Raw genomic sequence first — 15,391 nt, forward strand, 5'->3', positions numbered from 1 at the left:
TGCATTATTAGTGGCACCATTATCTTTTGCTTCCCTACTGTAATAACTTTTTTTATTGATTACTGTATTTTAATCATGTTTAATAAAGATTGACTAATTATAAAGGAATTTACTCATTTAATGATCATATAAATTTAATAATTACATTTATTTTTAATAATTAAAAAAAAAAAAATTCTTTTTTTGTGTATTTTATTAGGTTGAGTATTCCAGCGAGTTACCGTATACATATTGGTACTTTTGGATCTATTTTGGTGATAATAAAAACATTAATTGCCTTCTGATTTGTCCAGGTGATTTTTTTTTTTAAACTGCAGATGGCTGCAATGTTTTTCTTTCTAGACCTGTGTTTTTCTCCTTGCATTCCTGCCATGTGCATCATTGTTGCTTAGCGTCCTTCATGAACATAAATAGCTAATGTGAGAAAGGCCTTCAGTTGCTTACAGGTTACCTTGGGTTTCCTTGTAACCTTTACATGCCTTGCTCTTGGTGTGAACTCTGTTGGTCGGCTACTCTACGAGGGGGTAATAATGGACTTGAATTTCCTTCATTTGTACACAATTTGTCTGTAGATTGGTGGAGTTCAAACTCTTTAGAGATGGTTTTGTAACCTTTTCCAGTCTGAACAACAGCATCAACAACTCTTGTTCTGAGGTCCTCAGAAAACTCCTTTGTTCATGCCATGATACACTTCCACAAACATGTGTTGTGAAGACCAGACTTTGATAGTTCTCTGCTCTTTAAATAAAACATGTCGTCCATTCACACCTCATTGTCAGCCCATTGATTGAAAACACTTGACTCTAATTTCGCCTAAAATTATCAGCTAACTCTGAATGGTTCAGGTACTTTGGACATTGACAGACGTGATGCTGGATCATTTTCCTCAATAAATAAATCATTAAGTCTAATATTTGTAACTCATTTGTTTGGTTTGGTTATCTTTATCTATTTTTAGGACTTTGTGAGATTGTGATATAGTATTAGATCAAATTTATGCAGAAATATAGAAAATTCTGAAGGGATTACAAACTTTCAAGCACCAGTGTATGTTGCGGACAGTTATTACATCCTATTGTGAACCTTTCCACTGGAGACTCATCACTCATGAAACAAGAAGAACTTCTGCCTACATCAATTAAAATAAATATATTTCACGTGTCAAGCTGTGCCGGTGCTCACCAATAATTATATATTACAGGTAATGCAGAAATCTACATTAATTAAAGACAGCGGTGGAAGATATGTGATTTTTCATTTCTCAGGACTCATACTAAAAGAGAAATAAATTGATATAGCAAAACTAATTAGAAGTGTATTCTTTGGAAGTGTCAGGTGACTCTGTTTTTGTAGAGTTCAATTTCTTTCCTATTTCTTGCGTGCCATTGAGTTAAGACTGAGAATGAACTGCTAGCACTTTGACATCTGGTTTTTCAGAAAGGCAAATTGATCTGTTCATAAATTACTCCCTGGATGCTCATATGGCTGATGTATTAGCTCAGCAGTGGAGTTCCTAGTTAAAAGTCAGAAAGTAATTGTTCAATTTATTCCTGTAATACACTGCGTCTCCACCATAGCATTGTGCTGAAATGCTCATTGATGAAACCTAAAATCAGATATTCACATAGACTTAAGGTCGATAGTTTTGTGGCCTGACTGTATAAGTGATAGATTTACTTTAATGGATTTGTATGATGGTGGCTAAGAACTTTGTGAAAGTAATTTAATAAAAACGATTGTTCTATATCTGAAGCTTACTCTGTATTCTGCATTAGGCAAACCATCTAGAATATGTACATTACGACATGGCCATAAAGGATGTGTGGTGGGATGTGTCCCCATACAAGCTACAAGCTAGTAAATATAACTGTTGGACTGGGGGGGTTTAGGGTGGATTTCCATATTCTATAAAGTATACACCATGGGCAAATAAACCACAAATTCTGCATGTTTTACATGCAGTTCTTAAGTTACACTTTGCAATGTGAATAGAACTGTTCTATGGCAAATCCAGGTGAAAATCCTTGTGTAAGACAAATCAGATTTTGCTGTGAATTTGTCCATGGCATTTAATTTACAGTACGTGTAAAAACACCCTAAAAGTAGTTGTCTGAGATCAGATGAAAGATCTCCTTTGTTGCCCAAAAACAGCGCCACTCTTGTCCATGGGCTGTGCCTGGTACATGGACAAGAGTTGCATTCTTTCTGGAGAAAAAAAGAAACTCCTTTTAAATCTCATACAACCCAAACTTTTGCTAAGGCTACTTTCACACTCGCGTTTGGTGTGGATCCGTCATGGATCTGCACAAACGCATCCGTTCAGATAATACAACCGCATGTATCCATTCAGAACAGATCAGTTTGTATGATCTTTAACATAGCCAAGACGGATCCATCTTGAACACCATTGAAAGTCAAGTCAATGGAGGACGGACCCGTTTTCTATTGTGCCAGATTGTGTCAGTGAAAACGGATCCGTCCCTATTGACTTGCATTGTGTGCCAGGACGTATCCGTTTGGCTCAGTTTCATCAGATGGACACCAAAACACTGCAAGCAACGTTTTGGTGTCCGCCTCCAAAGCGGAATAAAGACGGAACAGAGGCAAACTGATGCATTCTGAGCAGATCCTTTTCCATTTAGAATGCATTAAGGGCAAAACTGATCCATTTTGGACCACTTGTGAGAGCCCTGAACGGATCTCACAAACAGAAACCAAAACGCTAGTGTGAAAGAACAGGTTGTTCTTGTCTCCGAGCTGTACAGAAAAAGAATATTCCAGTCTGTTAGGCAAAGTCTTCCATTCACTTTCTCCTATTATATTTGCTGATGATTGTTTCAAATATACATCTAACACGTACAGCTCTGAGGCTACATGTGGCCCACGTCCCGATATGTAAAACTATAGAATTCAAAGATGGTATACTTTTGTTTTTCTCATGAATATAGTTCAAGCTGCCAAGGTAGCCTTCTGATCATAATAGTTTGCACCATAATACATATTTTGCTAGAATCATGATTTTTCTGTTGGAAATAATCAGACACATTTATTAAATCCTTTACACCACATTTGTGAAGTGAACAAGTTGCAATATACGGTGCACATTATATTTGCTCGATAATTTACAACCTTTTGCGCTTCTTGAACTTTTAAAAAGTGGCAAGAAAAAAGGTCAGGGCTTAGCAGGATGAGGCATAGCCTCCTGGGGCCTGCTGGATGCACTATTATTTACATCAATTATAGATGAAATCTTCACCTCATAGCTGCCAAAGATTTGGAATTCAGATACACGGACTTCCAAAGGATGTGCCAAATTTATTAACAGGCATGATGCTCTTATTATATTTGGGACATTTTCCACTGATGAACTTAGACTAAGACTGGCATATGTAATATGTGTTCATAGTATACTGACTTGAAAAAGTATTCATACCTGTTGACATTTTTTACATATTTTCTTGTTATACATATATATGTGATAGACCACGTAGACGTAGCAGGTATGTGTGAAGTGAAAAGAAAATGACACCTGGTTTTCAAAAATTGTAATAAAAAAAAATCTGGAAAGTGTGGGGTGCATTTGTATTCAATACTTTGTAGAATTTGTTGCCCATTATTCTTTGCTAAGTAGTAAAAGCTCAGTCAGATTGGAAGAAGAGGTCTTTGAAGAGCAATATACAAGTCTTGCCACAGATTCTCAGTGGAATTTAGGTCTAAACTTTGACTAGGCCAGTCTCACACATGAATATGCTTTGCCTGAAACCATTCCATTTTGGCTCTGGATGTATGTTTAATGTCATTGTCCTGCTGGAAGGTAAACCTTCGCCCCTGTCTCAAGTCTTTTGCAGCCTCTACCAGGGTTTTCTTCCAGGATTGTCCTGTATTTTACTCCATCCATCTTCCCATCAACTCTGTTGAAGAAAACAGAAAGTATCCCCACATCATGCTGAAGAAAAGTATCCCCGCATCATGATGCTGCCACCATGTTTTTACAGTGGGGATGGTGTGTTCAGGTTTATGTACAGTGCTAGTTTTCCACCACATATAGTGTTTTGCATTTAGGCCAAAAAGTTTAACTTTGGTATGATCTGAGAACCTTCTTCCACATGTTTGCGGTGTCCCCAACATGGCTTGTGGCAAGCTGCAAATGGGACTTCTTATGGTTTGCTTTCAAAAATGGCTTTCTTCTTGCTACTCTCCATACATGCCAGATTTGTGGAGTACACGACTAGTAGTTGTTCTGTGTACAGATCGTCCCACCTGAGCTGTGGATCTCTGCAGATCTTCCAGAGTGACCATGGGCTGCTTCTATAATAAGTGCTCTCCTTGCCTGTGGTGTCAGTTTAGGTGGATAGCCATATCTTCGTAGCTTTGCCGTTGTGCCATACTCTTTTCACTTTCGAATAATGGATTGAACAGCACTCCGTGAGATGCTTAGAGCTTGGGATATTTTTGTAACCCAACACTGCTTTATACTTCTCTACTACTTTATCCCTGACCTGTCTGGTGTGTTCTTTGTTTTTCATGATGCTGTTTGATCACTAATGTTCACTAGCAAAGCTCTGAGACCTTCACAGAACAGCTGTAGTTATTAATAAATTACATAGGGGTGGACTCATTTTAATTAGGAGGCTTCTGAAGGCAATCGGTGACACTGGATTTTATTTAGGGGTATAAGAGTACATAGGACTGAATAGAAATGCACACCACACTTTTCAGATTTTTCTTTACTAAAGATTTTGAAAACCATGTATCATTTTTTTCTAACTTCACACATATTTGCTACTTTATATTGGTCTTTCACATAAAATTACAATAAAATACATTTTAGATTGTGGGTGTAAAGTGAGAAAATGTGGAAAATTCAAAGGGATATAAATACTTTTTCCAAGGCACTGTATCTCCCCCTTGATTTCCACATAGCTTGTAATAATAATATTAATTAAGAGACAATGACTGGCATCTCCAATACATAGGCTGACCGGATTAATAACCAGTGTTATCGTTATACTGTTTGTGGCTAAACAATCTGGTCACCACATTAATTACTGGCAGCCTGAATGGGAAATTAATGCATCTTGTAGTTTAGTAACATTTGGGTAGAACTAAATTGTTTCTATTTTTGTCTGGAAAAACATTCCGCAGAACATTGGACAAAAACAATTTTTTGGTATGAAGTTTCTGAATAGTTAATGGTAATTGCATTTGAGTAACATTATTAGTCATTTCCAGTGTGCAGCGGCTGGCAGGCACATTTTAGCCCTAGAGGCAAGCGCACAGCACTGGCTCATGTGTAGTGGCCCATCCTTAACCTGTTTTTAAGTAGTTTGTGACCTTGGCAGTTAAGGCCACCTGCTCACATTGCGGAGTATTTGAATGTTTTCCATGCAGATTCCCGTGTGGAAAAACCACAGCGTAATACAGTAGCAGCAAAGTGTACTAGACACTCGGGCACTGTAGAGGTCAATGTTAAAGGGGCCGCCACTGTGGAGGTCACTGTCTGTCTGTTCTTTATGCGCGACCAAACCACTGGACCGATCTTCACCAAATTTGGTTACACAAATCTCATGTACACTTAGCAGATTTTTTCTGTGCTGAAATTGACCTGCTGTACGGCTTTTCAAACCCCCAGCATGTCAGTTATGTTTGTGATTTTATCAGCGGATTTAACCCTTTTCTAAAAAAGGGTGAAATCTGTGGTAAAACCACACCTAATCTACACCTAAATCTGCAATTAGAAATTGTATCAGATCAATGTACAGTATCAGATCCAAGTTTAACCCACCAATACAGTTTCAGAACCAACACCACTACATAATCACAACACTGGAACTATGTATAGTCCATAAATACTGCCCCAGAACCAACCTCGTACAAAAAAATAAAGTAATAGAACCAAGCTTATATAATATATACAGTGCCAGAACTAACATCACTACATAATCACAACACTGGAACTAAGTATAGTCCATAAATACTGCCCCAGAACCAAGCTCATTCAATACATACAGTGCCAGAACCAAGCTCATATAATACAGTACCAGAACCAAGCTCATTCAATACATACAGTGCCAGAACCAAGCTCATATAATACAGTACCAGAACCAAGCTCATACAATACATGCAGTGCCAGAACCAATCTCATATAAATACAGTACCAGAACCAAGCTCATACAATACATACAGTGCCAGAACCAATCTCATAATAAATACAGTGCCAGAATGTCACAAGGGTGTCACGACCTATCACTGACTCTGTGGTGCCTGGGGTCAGGAGGTTGCAGCGGGTGGCTACTCGCCCGATTTCAAGGGATCGCTGCATGACCTGATACGATTGACCATTCATAAATAAATACACGTGACCAATATTTTAACTACACCAAGTGTTCAGTGCACCAAGGACCAGCCTTCCTAAACTTTGTGAAAGTAGAAAAAACACCCCAGTATAACAATAGTCTTTTTCAGCACTCAAACTTTACCCAACACATTGCATAAACACATCTCTTATACACTACGTGCAGAATTATTAGGCAAATGAGTATTTTGACCACATCATCCTCTTTATGCATGTTGTCTTACTCCAAGCTGTATAGGCTCGAAAGCCTACTACCAATTAAGCATATTAGGTGATGTGCATCTCTGTAATGAGAAGGGGTGTGGTCTAATGACATCAACACCCTATATCAGGTGTCCATAATTATTAGGCAACTTCCTTTCCTTTGGCAAAATGGGTCAAAAGAAGGACTTGACAGGCTCAGAAAAGTCAAAAATAGTGAGATATCTTGCAGAGGGATGCAGCACTCTTAAAATTGCAAAGCTTCTGAAGCGTGATCATCGAACAATCAAGCGTTTCATTCAAAATAGTCAACAGGGTCGCAAGAAGCGTGTGGAAAAACCAAGGCGCAAAAATAACTGCCCATGAACTGAGAAAAGTCAAGCGTGCAGCTGCCAAGATGCCACTTGCCACCAGTTTGGCCATATTTCAGAGCTGCAACATCACTGGAGTGCCCAAAAGCACAAGGTGTGCAATACTCAGAGGTGGCCAAGGTAAGAAAGGCTGAAAGACGACCACCACTGAACAAGACACACAAGCTGAAACGTCAAGACTGGGCCAAGAAATATCTCAAGACTGATTTTTCTAAGGTTTTATGGACTGATGAAATGAGAGTGAGTCTTGATGGGCCAGATGGCTGGATTGGTAAAGGGCAGAGAGCTCCAGTCCGACTCAGACGCCAGCAAGGTGGAGGTGGAGTACTGGTTTGGGCTGGTATCATCAAAGATGAGCTTGTGGGGCCTTTTTGGGTTGAGGATGGAGTCAAGCTCAACTCCCAGTCCTACTGCCAGTTTCTGGAAGACACCTTCTTCAAGCAGTGGTACAGGAAGAAGTCTGCAAGGTAAGAAAAACATGATTTTCATGCAGGACAATGCTCCATCACACGCGTCCAAGTACTCCACAGCGTGGCTGGCAAGAAAGGGTATAAAAGAAGAAAATCTAATGACATGGCCTCCTTGTTCACCTGATCTGAACCCCATTGAGAACCTGTGGTCCATCATCAAATGTGAGATTTACAAGGAGGGAAAACGGTACACCTCTCTGAACAGTGTCTGGGAGGCTGTGGTTGCTGCTGCACGCAATGTTGATGGAGAACAGATCAAAACACTGACAGAATCCATGGATGGCAGGCTTTTGAGTGTCCTTGCAAAGAAAGGTGGCTATATTGGTCACTGATTTGTTTTTGTTTTGTTTTTGAATGTCAGAAATGTATATTTGTGAATGTTGAGATGTTATATTGGTTTCACTGGTAAAAATAAATAATTGAAATGGGTATATATTTGTTTTTTGTTAAGTTGCCTAATAATTATGCACAGTAATAGTCACCTGCACACACAGATATCCCCCTAAAATAGCTAAAACTAAAAACAAACTAAAAACTACTTCCAAAAATATTCAGCTTTGATATTAATGAGTTTTTTGGGTTCATTGAGAACATGGTTGTTGTTCAATAATAAAATGAATCCTCAAAAATACAACTTGCCTAATAATTCTGCACTCCCTGTACATCATCTTCAATGTACCTCCTTTATATACACCATCTTTACTATGCCCCCTTTGTATACACCATCTTCACTGTGCCCCCTTTAAATACATCTTCTTCACTGTGCCACCATGAAGGAGCAATGCAGGCCTGGCCTCTTTTGAAGGCTCTGTTCCTGTGAACATTGTGGGCAGCACGATAACATCATTGCGTCACCTCCATCATGGAAATATGCCAGCCGGGCAGTGAACCAGCTGTTCTCTTGTCCCGTTGGCACTGTGAAGTGTTCAATTGTATATGCGTCCTATGGGCGCAAACACAGTTGAGTGCAGGGACCCCAGAAACCGAATGAGTCGACCTGGTAACTGGGGGCCCGCTAGCAATGGTTCACTGCGGGGCCTTGCTCCAAGTGGACCATTGTTAATCTGGCCCTGGGGGGACCTTTATATGTACTGGGCACCGGCCCAGGGGGCATATGCCACCCTACCCCCTGGCCCAGACTGCCCCTGCCTGTGTGTCAGGAGGACCAGTAAGTATAGATCAGCTATTCTGATCCTTTAAAAAATCATTGGCCAGACAACCCATTTAATTTGGTGGGAGTTACTTGACTTTAGTGAAACACTGTACCTGTAGCTTAGCATTTTATAAATTGGGAATAAAAATGATGACCCCCCCATCCCTTCCACATACATACACCTATAACATAACTACAACCCCCCCCCCATTAAATTTAACATAACATACTGTACATACAGAAGTAGCAGAGCTGAAGTTGACATTTTAAAGTTTATAACGATCATAACTTACTGCAGAGGAGCAATATAAAGCTGCTCATCCCCATGCAAAATCTATAACAGGGCTCCTATCTACCATACGCCATTTATAATACTGGTGTCTTCATATATTATAGGGAACCTTTGGGTCCTGTCAAGCATCTGGGCCAAGGCTAAGATACAGTTATTTAGAAAACCTACCTGCAGTCCTATGAAAAATAAAAGAAACACATTCTGATATCACATCACATGACAAATAGCAAACTGATCTTCTGCATTGATAAACTCACTTGGACTACTACTACTACTACTACTTAATTAGCATTAATTCCACTACTAGCACCATTCTTGTAACATAATATTAGCTACATTATGATGTTGTGTATTTTATTACCTTTTGTGCTCTCCGTTTGTCTGTCCGTTGGTTCTGGTGGTAGATCCTGCTGAAGTTGGAGACTATTACAGGTACTGGTAATGCAATGACCAACACACCACTCAGGGAACATACGGAACCGAATAACTTCCCAGCTATAGTCTTTGGAACCATATCACCGTACCTACAGAAAAGAAACCAACATATGGAGCGAATTCAGAAATTGGATCAACATGCAATTTAAATGCACTGAGCCGCTCACCAAAAAGAATCCCATTTATTAACGTCTTCCTCATTCTGTGCTATGTTAACATCCAAAATACAGCAGAATATAACAAATGTCAAAACAACCTATTAGTAAAAGAACTGGAACAATTATCTGTCTTGGGACTGGATTAATGAAATGCAGAACAGAAAGCAAAGAATGCTGTGCCAAGTTTCCTGTTTGGCAGATATTGTTAGATTTATTCGGTAGTTAAATGAATATACATTGCGTTATTTTATGTTACACGTGCACTGTACTGTATATGCTTTGTCAGTTTATGAATGCAATAAAATTTGTCTCCTTAGTTCTTACAGTGCAAAAGTACTAATTTGGTCAGAATCAAAATGTAAAGGGTTTCTGTCACCGGAAAAATGGGTATTAAGCTGGCGATGTGCTAATGTCAGCTGAACATAACTATATTAGTGCCATCTCACTGCCTAAAGCCTTTATTGAGAAAACAACCTGTTATAATATGCTGATTAGCCTCTAGGAGCAGGGGGGGGGGGGGTGTTGCACCTGCTCCTAGAGGCTCCGTTTGCCCACCTCTTTTCACGCCCTTCTTCTCTTGATTGACAGGGCCAGGGCAGCGCTGCTCTCCTCCCGCCAGTCATGCCTGCAGTGTAAATATTGCGCCATTCAGTATTCGGTGCAGGCGCAGTGAGGAAGCCAGCAGTCGCCGAGCATCCTTCCCTCACTGCGCCTGCGCCGAATACTGAACGGCGCGAGATTTCAGGTGATTTTCAAGATGGCCGTCTATGAATGAGTATGTACTTGTCACCATAACGGTCAGATTATGCATGTCAGGACTTCTTCCTCACAGTCTCATTTCTGATACACAGATTCAGCAGTCTCATTTGCGTAAAATGTGCATGTGAACAGTTTACAACCATAAGTTTACAGTGCAATAACATCTGCACATGCACTTTCATTTTGGGTCTCTAATGTTTAGGGCAGGCATCCTCAAACTGCGGCCCTCCAGCTGTTGCAAAACTACAACTCCCAGCATGCCCTAACAGCCTACAGGTATCAGCCTACAGCAGGGCATTGTGGGAGTTGTAGTTTTACAACAGCTGGAGGGCCGCAGTTTGAGGATGCCTGGTTTAGGGTATGTTCACACAGCTGAATTTTCATGCGGATTTCAGAAAGTATTGAAATCCTTATGAAGTCCACATCCTACTGAGAACTGTCTCGGGAATATTTCGTGCAGATTTGAAATTCACGTAAAAAAGTCACATCCCCTTTAGACGCTGTTTCTGCACAGAAACTGTGGTGGGTAGCCACGCTTGGATTAGACCCACTAAATCATGCAGATTTAGCCATGGCATCTGCTGCAAAAAGGCCCTCACCCATTTACCATATAAATACCCAAACTACCCCATGGTTTCCAGCATTGCTGTGCATGAAAACATAACAATAGATGAGATACAGAAGACACTGTGGGATGCATCTTATTCTGGCCGTATTATATGTAAAAAAAAAAAAAAAAAAAAAAAAATATATATATATATATATATAATAACAAATTTTACTAATAAAAATCCCAGGAACTAAATACAGGACATTAGCAAGAGCGGGTGAAAATGATGTTATGAAACAGTTATGACTGGGGACCTGTATAGGCCTTATCTATTGTAAAATATTTTATTATAGCAATTTCCATGCACTATGCATACAAAGTACATTTCTGAAGCAAAATGCCCAGCAGATGGCATAATGAACCATTAAAAGCAAGTTCTTATCCCCTACCTCCAGAACGTACACAGACTGCCAATTACAAGCACACTAAAGCTCACACTCCGCGTAAGGTGTTGCACCTTTATTTTCTGCAAATTGTAAGATTTTTTTTTACTGTGATTGTATTAACATATGTGCATTTCTTATAGAGAAATCATATTGCATATTTTCCACTTCACTCACTGTACATCAATTAAAACGAACACCACAATCATTATCTGTAGAGGTAAGTACAATCATATATTATCTGTAGAGGTAAGTACAATCATATAGTACATTTCTTCTACTGCTTATTACAATTAAAGGGGAAATAAAAGGTGAATAGCATTGCTTAGTATAGAATCCGATTTCTACTACGATGGACCTGTGCCTTCTTTAGTTGAGACTATTGCCGTTAACGTTAAGCTTTCTTTTTGTACTGAAGGCGGTAATTGTTTTCGCTCCACATACATATGAGTCTTAAAGGACCGGGAACCCATTTCAATATTGCCAGAATGAGGGAATTTAAAATAAAACTTGTCCCTGGTGCTTCAGTTCTAGCACCAAACTCCATTCTCCTCTGCTCTGGAAGTGCGCTTAAAACTCTGTTCTCTGTACGCCGCTGACAGATTAGCGGTGTATGGAGTACGGAGTACACATTTTATGAATGGGCAGCAGCAGCGCAGGGAGTATGGGCAGAAGCCATATTGCTGCTCCTGCCCCTACCCCCTGGACAATTACTAACGATTACCCATGTGCTATGCCAGGAGTTAGTAAATCTCCGGGGCATGGCAGGAGCAGCAATGTGCACTCCTGCATGCGTGTCTGTTGCTGCAGCCCCATGAGCTGTCAGCTGTGTACAGGGAACAGAGTTTTAAGCGCACCAGGTAATGGTACAATTTAGGCAGAGAAAAGTGTAGTAAAAATAGAAAATGTATAATAAAGTATATTAGAGATAGTTTTATTAGGGCATTAGGGATAACATATTTAAAGTTTATGTAAAGGTTTAGTTACTCTTTAAATGTTTTTATAATATCGTTAAAAAGAAGAATCTGCTAAAAACTGAAAGAAAACTGTGCATTGAAAGTTCATGCAATAAACAAAGAAACAGTACAGCCTATTTTATACGACAAGGCATACAGTATAAAATTTCTCAGAAACCTTCACATACACGGGGGCTATGGTGCGACAAAAAAAGGTCTCAGTTCAGACATCTGAAAGCTACCTGTTGTCACAGGTTTAGGCCTCATGCACACGACCGTTGTGTGCATCCGTGTCCGTTGTTCCGTTTTCCGTGATTTTCTGCGGACCCATTGACTTTCAATGGGTCAGTTGAAAACTCGGAAAATGTTCATCCGCGTCCATGATCAGTGTTTCCTCCCCCCTCCCTCCACCAATGATCGGGGGGGGGGGGGGAGGTGAGGCCGCACTGGCCACCAATGAAATTAATACAGTAGAGGGAGGGAGGGAGGGCCGGGGGGGCCGCACTGGCCACCAATGAAAATACAGTAGAGGGAGGGAGGGGGGGCCGCACTGGCCACCAATGAATTTAAAACTGGGGAACGCCATAGGAACGCCTCTATGTTAGAATATACCATCGGATTTTAGTTACATCGTGAAAACTCAGATCCGACAGTATATTCTAACACAGAGGCGTTCCCATGGTGATGGGGACGCTTCAAGTTAGAATATACTAAGAAGTGTGTACATGGCTGCCCCCTGCTGCCTGGCAGCCCCTGATCTCTTACAGGGGGCTATGATATGCTCAATTAACCCCTCAGGTGCCGCCCCTGAGGGGTTAATTGTGCGGATCACAACCCCCTGTAAGAGATCGGATGCTGCCAGGCAGCAGGGGGCAGTCATGTACAGACTTTTTAGTATATTCTAACTTGAAGCATCCCCATCACCATTTTTGTAGGTTTTGTTACTAGAAACCGAAACAAGAATGCGTTAATTGTATCTTATAAAATCCGTGCACCCAGTACATGAACATAAACACATTTCCCTAGGTGCACAGGTTTTACTTGGGTGGCTAAGGAGGCAATTCACATTCTTTCATTGGAGTGGCTCATAAGTAGATGCACCATTATAGTTAGCCTGCACTATGACAGGAAGACTTCAGATGCTATTTAGTCCTTAGTAAATTGGTTGTTGCATTTATATACCAGTAGACCTACCAAATATTAAACAGAAACAGAAGACATAGCGGATGTCAAGTTATTTTCTTCTTTCCTTTTTATTTTATTAGAAAAATTACATGTGTCCATCTAGTTCAGCCCACTAAGGTGATCTAGAGGAAGGAATCCCCCCCCCCCCCCACCCTATGTTTTAAATGTAATAGAATAACCCTTTTTTAGTAAACTTTCATCACAGGTCAAACATCCCAATTGTATAATAACCACGTTTTCTCAACAAGACCAGCCCTGGTTCACACTGTTGCCTTGTGCCCTGGTTTTGAATCTAACCACGGGCAACATCTGGAAGGATTTTATATGTTCTCACCAGGTTTGCCTGTATCCAGTGATGTAGCGCTGCTGCTTTTTATGTATAGGCCACTTTCAGATCCCTCTATATCAAAGACACATATTTTATCCCAAAGTATAATATGAAAATTCAGTAGAAGATGTGCAACACTCACCAGTCCATAACATCAATTCTTTATTAAAATTGCTTAAAGCATCTGCACAGTAGACACAAACTTGACACATGGGAGAGGCTCTTTGTGATCCATGTGCCACGTTTGTTTTTACCATGCTGATGTTCAAAGCAATTCTCAAATGAATATTGTATTGAGTATTACACATTGACTACTATTAGCTGCTGCTGAACACCACGAGTATTTGCCTGGATGCAGTATACAGGTGAAGAGCACCGGTGGACTGTGCATATGTTTTATGCTATCAGAAAAAAGGAAAAGAAGCCTTTCCCAATGCGTGTTTCTACCTTGCATTGTCCTGACAGACTTCAATCTTGGTGGTAAATATACGACTACCGGAGGTATAGCATGGCCGTCTGCTCTTAGGGACGAAACAGCTAGAAAATACACACTGAGTACATATTATTCCCTTTTCAATTAATGAAAAGAATCTCTTTCGCACAAGTTTGGGGATCAGTTCATACAAATAAAAAATATATTTTAGTTGCCCTGTAAAATTCTTTAGGATTCTGCACAATGCTACATTATGTTTCAGACTACACTGCACGTCTCGTAGGCCTAAACTGGTTTCATCAGCATTACAAATGTCATTGCGATTGTTAATTCACAATACATGCTAAATTACTGAAGATGTACAAGTGTTACGTAATTGCTTTAATCATCTATAGATGAGTGTAGATGTATAACCTTTCTTTAATTTGTGATCTCTCGCTGCGATGCATTCTTTGATAATTGCTAATAATTATTTTTAATTGTGGCACAGAAATAAGTTTATTTATTTTATACTGCTTCGGTAAAAGTTTTCTGTGCTCTAAAATAAGTTCAGCTGATGTTTCAAGCGCATACATGCATAATCTATATTGGAAGTGTGCGTATTCCTATGTCTGAAAGCATACTAGGCTATACAGTATTTAAGGGGGACCATCTAGATATGATTTACAAAGTATAAGGCCCAAGCTGCCAGATTAGCATACAGCCTAATGAGGAATGAGATACAGGCTTCCATTGGGGATAGGTAATCATTATCAGATTGATTCAGATGGATGAGAGCTTGGCCACTGTACAGTGGATGAAGCCTTCTCTTTCCAGCTCCACTATGTTGTGTCCAGTGGAGACACAATCTCCGCAGCCAAGGAGATTGCAATCTAATCAATACAGAGTGTGGCTTTGGATTGTTTCAGTGGTGCTACAAAAAGTTTATGTTTAGCTCAAGCCTTAAGGGGATTGTCCAAGGTTTTTTTCTTTTAATCTGCTCCCCTAAACCCCTCCAGCCATCAGGAACTATGTAGAACTCTAAACTCAACTAGTTTGCAAGGCTCAGTTCTGGATCCTGGACTGTCTTAAACTTTCTTTCTTCCATTCCCCATCTGTCAACTTCCTGTACAGACAGCTTCATAGCCATAGCTTAAGCCAATGACTGGCCTCTGCAGTGACATGTCATAACTGGGTCACGTGCACCTTGGGGACATGACTCTGTTCAGGCCAGTCATTGGCTTCAGTGGTACACATGATTCTGTCCATGCAGGAAGTTGACAGATGGGGACCAGTAGTCCAGTGACGGCAGACTACGAATGG

At 40.2% G+C, this 15,391-nt stretch overlaps 1 protein-coding gene across 3 annotated transcripts in view; it reads right to left on the bottom strand.

Annotated features, from left to right (window-relative positions):
• The window catches only part of KCND2 (potassium voltage-gated channel subfamily D member 2), a 494,989-nt gene that overhangs the window by 83,411 nt on the left and 396,187 nt on the right, over positions 1 to 15,391 (bottom strand). For all 3 annotated transcript variants that reach the window (XM_044276996.1, XM_044276995.1, XM_044276994.1), the window contains exon 2: positions 9,204 to 9,366. In XM_044276996.1, the coding sequence (XP_044132931.1) occupies positions 9,204 to 9,366 (163 nt within the window). The remainder of the gene's footprint in view (positions 1 to 9,203; positions 9,367 to 15,391) is intronic.

The sequence above is a fragment of the Bufo gargarizans genome, chromosome 2 (assembly GCF_014858855.1).
Source record: "Bufo gargarizans isolate SCDJY-AF-19 chromosome 2, ASM1485885v1, whole genome shotgun sequence".
NCBI lineage: Eukaryota > Metazoa > Chordata > Amphibia > Anura > Bufonidae > Bufo > Bufo gargarizans.